Source organism: Zootoca vivipara, chromosome 2 (genome assembly GCF_965207765.1).
Source record: "Zootoca vivipara chromosome 2, rZooViv2.hap1.1, whole genome shotgun sequence".
Lineage (NCBI taxonomy): Eukaryota > Metazoa > Chordata > Lepidosauria > Squamata > Lacertidae > Zootoca > Zootoca vivipara.
Window position 1 is genome coordinate 41,173,119 of NC_142584.1, and position 6,738 is coordinate 41,179,856.

At 47.0% G+C, this 6,738-nt stretch overlaps 1 protein-coding gene across 1 annotated transcript in view; it reads left to right on the forward strand.

The window, feature by feature from the left end:
- The first annotated feature begins 827 nt into the window (after positions 1-827).
- The window catches only part of MAN2B1 (mannosidase alpha class 2B member 1), a 22,720-nt gene continuing 16,809 nt past the window's right edge, over positions 828-6,738 (forward strand). The window contains exons 1-5 of the mRNA XM_035104885.3: positions 828-931; positions 3,637-3,739; positions 5,272-5,445; positions 6,251-6,444; positions 6,549-6,681. Of these exons, the coding sequence (XP_034960776.2) occupies positions 854-931; positions 3,637-3,739; positions 5,272-5,445; positions 6,251-6,444; positions 6,549-6,681 (682 nt within the window). The 5' untranslated portion in view covers positions 828-853. The remainder of the gene's footprint in view (positions 932-3,636; positions 3,740-5,271; positions 5,446-6,250; positions 6,445-6,548; positions 6,682-6,738) is intronic.

The following is a 6,738-nucleotide window of genomic DNA, read 5'->3' on the forward strand; positions in this document are numbered from 1 at the left end:
TGGAGGCAGTGAGAGATTTTACTTTATTGGGTTCCGTGATCACTGCAGATGGTGACAGCAGTCACGAAATTAAAAGACGTGTGCTTCTTGGGAGAAAAGCAATGACAAACCTAGACAGCATCTTAAAAAGCAGAGACATCACCTTGCCGACAAAGGTCCGTATAGTTAAATCTATGGTTTTCCCAGTAGTGATGTATGGAAGTGAGAGCTGAACCATAAAGAAGGCTGATCGCCAAAGAATTGATGCTTTTGAATTATGGTGCTGGAGGAGACTCTTGAGACTGCAAGAAGATCAAACCTATCCATCCTGAATGAAATCAGCTCCGAGTGCTCACTGGAAGGACAGATCGTGAAGCTGAGGCTCCAATACTTTGGCCACCTCATGAGAAGAGAAGACTCCCTGGAAAAGACCCTGATGCTGGGAAAGATTGAGGGCACTAGGAGAAGGGGACGACAGAGGACGAGATGGTTGGACAGTGTTCTTGAAGCCACGAACATGAGTTTGACCAAACTGCGGGAGGCAGTGGAAGACCGGAGTGCCTGGCGTGCTATGGTCCATGGGGTCACGAAGAGTCGGACACGACTAAACGGCTAAACAACATTTTCTGCACTCGACAAAACAGGCGCTCAATTAATAGTCACCGCCCACTCTTCCCAGCCAGCCAATTGCAAGGGTTCCGTGAGCCTCGCGCAAAGTTAATTGAATGAGTTTCAAAGCAGCGCCGCCCACCAATCGCTTTCGTCTCCCCCCCACCCACGGAAGGCGTGGCTTGCCCGGAACCCTGCTCTAGTTGTCATGTGAGTGGCTGGTCACATGACCGCCTCTCTGGCAACTGCTGCAGGAGCTTCAGCTATGGGGCTCCGCTCGGGTTTGGGGTTCTTGATAGGGGCAGCGCTGGTGGCGGCAGCTGCGGCGACATGCGGATATCAGGTAAGGCGGTCTACGTCTGCACGGGTGTTATGGGGAAAGCTAGGGTGTCCCACTAAATTCTGGGATCTGGCGCCGAAGGATGGAGAAGGCTGTGCTGAAGGCTGAGGGGCGCGGCGGTCTAGGAAGTGCCTATATGGAGAGAGTGGGATTCGTGAGGTCTAAATAAAAAGGGAGGTCGTACGGTGTGAGGGAACGGAGAGGATCCTCCGTTTAGGTTGCTCAAGAAAAAGATCGTGAAGAATTACTAAAGAATTTTATATGGTATTCTGCAGGAGTGCAGCAGTAGGGATTTATTTCAACCCAGGGTCCTTTTTGTAATCCATTGGGCAGGAAAACTGAGCAAAATTAGCAAGGTGACCTGCTATGAATAGGGCTAGGCCATTACTTAACTGAAAAGAGGAAGCCTGGAGGATTCTGTAAAGAAAAACCCTTCGAGAAAGGAAGCACACTGACTGGGGACTCAAGACTATGTGTATAGCTTCGTCATTCGTCTTAATTCGTCTGAAATAACTATATCTACTGTATATTTAGCTTCCACAGCTGCACTCCCTATAAGGATGAGCTGAAAGGAAGAGAGTTCCACTCTGCAAGTTAGGCACGAGTGGATGGTAAGAGGTAGTTGTTGAGGCCGCTCAGGCCGGAATACTCTAAAGGAGGAACCTGAGAAAGGGGGTGGGTTGTAGTCACGAGAAAATTGTCATGTGCACAAAGGAAATGGGGGTGGGAGGTGTGGCCAAATTGGGAAGATTCAGCTACAGAAGAGAGACTTTTTGCATCTGGGACTGCCCACACAGTTCAGGTTTTAGTTTTGGTGCAGGGCTGGAGGCTAAGAACACAAGATTTGCCCCACTAGACCACATCAAGGTCTATCTGTTCCTAATATTAACCACCTATATACTTTTGATCCTGAATATCCAGTATTCTGATGCATCTCAGTTTCATTGAGCTAATTTAGGTGTAGCTGATACTGTGCTTTGCAGATGCTGTTGGGCTACAGTTCCCACCATCACTGGCCATTGGTCATGCTAACTGGCACTGATGGAAGTTGGGAGTTCAACACCTTCTGGAGGACACCATGTTTGCTGCCCCTTGATTTATTTCAAAGCTATGTAGGCTAGTGGCCATAATCATATTCAGTGTTGGTTAATTCCATAGGCAGTGTGACTGAGAACCACCTTCAGCTTTCCACTGCTGTCCCCAAGGTTGTTTGGATGGAATCTGCTAATCCATTCTGCCTTTCCACAACTGCAAATCTCCCAGAGAACTGATTATTCTTATCGCGTAAACACTGATGTTTTTGAGAGATGGGTTGAGAGCGTGGGCAGATTAGGGATTCAAGGCAGAGCACTCTGGAAAGCTGATTCAATGTTTGTTATCAGCCATTTCCCAATTAGTTATGTCCTTCATGTTTGATTTGCTACCTGACTTCCCTATCTACTTAATGTTGTTCCCTGGGCAATTCTCAATCTGAATACTGAGCAAACTTAAGTCAAGGTAAAATCTCCTTCCTGTCCCTCAGTTCTGGGAAATGGCTTCACTGAAGGTCGCATACTTATCTTTGCACTCCTGATGCTCCTCTGTTAGTAAATTCTGTGCTCATGCACATCCCCACACTGGCAGCACAAATGGGCAGCTTCACATAGGCAAGGTACAATAAACGGAGATCAAATGCCAAGGTCAGATTGCTTACAAGGAGCAAGGTCTACTCTTGGAGTAGTTAAATCCAGACAACCTGTGAGACATATAACACCTGAAAGCTGTAAACTGTTTGTTTGCCAGTGCAGCACAGCAGAAACATTCTAACTATTAATCTGAATGTCCTCACTTTGAGGTTTCTACCCTTGCCTTGAGCAGCATCTTTTGACCCTCCAACCAGAGCTCTGCATTTTACATGGAAGAGAGTTCTGTTAGTGCAAAGATTAGTGCTAGTATGTACAATGGAGTTTCCCCAGATCTGCTCTGGAGAGTGGGGGAAACCGGGGCAGACTTATGGAGCATGCAAGGGGGAAAACATTCCACCACACAGGGGAAAATCCTAGCTCTGACAGAACATTATGCTTAGCTCTACACTGAATACAACCCTAAGCATTTTTGGCATCAGGGTTGTCTCATCCCAAACTTTCAATAGATAATATATCTTTATTGTGCCTTTAATTTTCATGAATAACCTTTGATTTCTGCTGTGTTACTTTAAGTGCTTCTAATGTGTTTTTTTTGGGAAGTGTTTCTCTTTTTTATCAACTGATTGTATACTTCATTGTTAGCTGCCTTCAAGCCTTGTGCTAAAATGTGAGTTAGATTTTTGTAATAAATAAAATCAGTGATAGAACATTGTAGACCTCATTATCTGCTGTTCTGAAATCTTCTGAATTGTGCTTCTCTACAAGCAGCAAGGAATTCTGGATCCCAGCTATTGTAAGCAAAGGGTTTATATTTCAGTAGAAAAATTACTGTACCACTGATACTGTGTGCAAAATGTTTAGTTACCAATAGTATTAGCCAGTAGCGCTTCCCAGTGCTGTAGCTAGCAGGAATTGTTTCTGCCTCCTTCACAGTTATACTGAGTTATACTACCTGTTTAGATGACTGCTGCTTTCCTGTGGCAGATTTTGAGGTGTGTGTTGTGTATAATTTGTCTCTCCTGGCTCAGAAATGCACTCACTCTCTCTTTCTTTTTCTCTTTCTCTTTCTCTTTCTTCTTTTAGTCCTGCCCAGTGACAAAGCCCGAGATGCTCAATGTTCACCTTATCCCACACACACATGATGATGTGGGCTGGTTGAAGACTGTAGATCAGTATTTCTTCGGAGGTGAGTTGAAACTGTGAAGTAAGCTTGTAAGCCAGGCTTCCCCAAACTACGGCCCTCCAGATGTTTTGGCCTACAACTCCCATGATTCCTAGCTAACAGGACCGGTGGTCAGGGATGATGGGAATTGTAGTCCAAAACATCTGGAGGGCCGAAGTTTGGGGATGCCTGTTGTAAGCAGTCTCACAGCTGCTTACAGAGCCCTTCTCTGAGTTTAGTGTTGAGTCTATGAAACTTGGCTCTAGGCATAGTAGACCAGTGTGGACATGTTTGGATTGCTTTCCCTCCTTGAAACGGGGGGTCAATCCACAGGGCTGGGCTTCCTCGCCTTTTGACTGACTGGGCTGTGTTGAGGGAATGATGCCCTAGTGGAGCAAAACCTTGTATCTCATTTCCAACAGACAATTGCAACAATCCTTAGTGTTTATATATGCCGTAAAAGGCGTTTTAAATATATTTTCACAAGGTGTGAAAAATGCATGCAGAACTTGCTTAAAGCTCAGTAACCTTTGCAACAGTTCTCTAAGGTGCACACATATTATTCACTCCATGTTAGAAATGAGGGTTGATGTAAAGAGATACAGTGGTACCTCGGTTTACGAACTTAATCCGTTCATAAACCAAAACCATTCTTAAACCGAGGCGCACTTTCCCTAATGAAGCCTCCCTCCACCGGTGCCCTTCCACCGTTCGGATTCCGTTCTTAGACCGAGGTCAAGTTTACAAACCGAGACTTGTGGCGTTTGTAAACCGAATAGTTCGTAAACAGGGCCATTCTTAAACCAAGGTACTACTGTAGTACCTTTTCTTAACCATAGTTCATAGCTGAGGTAATTTTTTTAATCGGGGGCTTCTTGGTCTACATTTCATCATTGTGTTAGACCTGCTGGGTCTGAGCTGTAAATTGCTGTTCAAGTATGGAATTATTCAGCTTCTCTTTTGAACAAGAAGTCCATATGCCGTTTTCCACTGCCTCTGAGAAGAACCCACTGGGAGATAAGCCTTAGTGCTTTCTACGTCAACATCCTGTTCTGAAGGCGGCAGGTTGGTGGGTGGATTTTGCATGTTTCCTTTCAAGGCCAGAACAGTGCCACTGTGGAAATGTCATGAGCCCTCTATCAGCATCTCGCACAATGAAGAGGAGACTCCCCAGGGTGGGTTTATACTGTACTGTTTTATGAATTGCAGATATCTTTGACTGAGCGATGACAGGATATTTGTTTTTCCCATTTGTATGGTGCCACATAATGTGAAGTTCTCTGCAGGGATGTACGGTACAAAAACAAACACAAACACTAAATGGGGAGTTACATAAATATAACAAAAAATAACATACCACAGACATAAAATTAAAACAGAGGCCTGGATTTATTTAAATATGGACTAATTTATTTAAATATGAGATTCTGCCCTTGGTTGTCTTCTTCAGGGGGGACTTTCTCCCATCTAGCCAATGCCTGGAGACTTTTTGGTCTAGGCATGAGCTATCCGATTTCTCCTCACCTTCTCCCCATCCCTTGTCCGTTGCCTTGCAGTCCGCAACGACATCCAGCATGCTGGGGTGCAGTACATCTTGGACTCCGTCATCCCACAGCTACTGGCTGACCCCAGCAAGCGTTTCATCTACGTGGAAGTGGCCTTCTTTGCCCGCTGGTGGGGACTGCAGACTGAAGCCATGCGCCAGGCCGTGCAGCAGCTTGTTGCGGAGGGTAAGTATGATGGGCAGAGTGGGGCTCTTGTCTCTGTTTCCCACCTGGCTTCTCTGTGCGCATAAGGAAGACAGGGAGCTCTTTGTCTCTGGGGGTGGGGGTGCTTTCCTGAGGGAGAGTGGCGAGCAGGGGGCCAACTAGTTACTGTTTTATTGGTTCCATTTGTGAATCACTTCCCATGAAATGTCTCAGAGAGGTTAACAAGGAAAAAAACCATACATAAATGTTTTTGGATTGCCAAGGCAGCAGAGCCAGCTCAAAAGTCTTGCTGCAACTGAGGAAATGAAGGGTGTGGCACTGCTTTCACTTGGCATAACCCAGAGAGCGCTCTCTCTCTCTGCCCCGCATCTGTGGAAAAACATGCAGATACAGCTTCTCCTGCTCCGCTGTTCCTCTCACTCCCTCTCCCATCTACTGTGGGGCGAAAGCAGTGCCCTGCTTTCTCCAGTAGGCTGAAGTGGGAGGGAGCAAGGTAGCAAAAGCCACACGAGGGGAGCCTCCTTTGCTTATTGGGGGCAATAAAGAGGCAAGAGGATGTTCTGGGCTGTGTCCGGGCAACAATTCCCATCATGCCTGACCATTGACTAAGCTGCCTGGAGTGATGGAAGTTGAAGTCTGGGACCCAAGTTGGAAGAACACTACCCAGAAGCTGTTTGTGGCTGAGGCCACCAGTTGCCCTTTCATACCTGATGGGCCTCCGCTTACCTGCCTAAACACCTCTTGCTCTTCTTCAGAGCAGCAGTGGAGGGGCATCACAAGTCTTGTCCTGATGGCGCCTCTTTTTTTCTCTCCACTCCTTTGGCAGGGCGCCTGGAATTTGTGAATGGCGGCTGGTGCATGAACGATGAAGCAGCCGTACACTACAACCCAGTCATTGATCAGATGAGCCTTGGCCTCCATTTCCTGAAAGAGACTTTTGGCGAATGCGGCCGGCCCCGTGTGGCCTGGCACATTGACCCTTTCGGGCACAGTCGGGAGCAGGCCTCGCTGTTTGCCCAGGTCAGCCTCTGTTCCTATCACACATAACGGCTACAGAAATGTACTCCATATCTCCTCTTCCAGTCGCTGAGGGCTCACCCACTCTCTCTTCTCCTTCCCTCAAGATGGGCTATGATGGTTTCTTTGTGGGCCGCATTGACTACCAGGACAAGGCTCAGCGCGAGGCCTTGCGTGAGATGGAGCAGCTGTGGCGTGGAAGCGGAAGCCTGCCTCCCCCTGCTGCTGATCTCTTCACTGGTGAGCAAAGCTGACTTGTCAGACATCTCTTATTCTGATCTGGTGGTCCCCAATGTG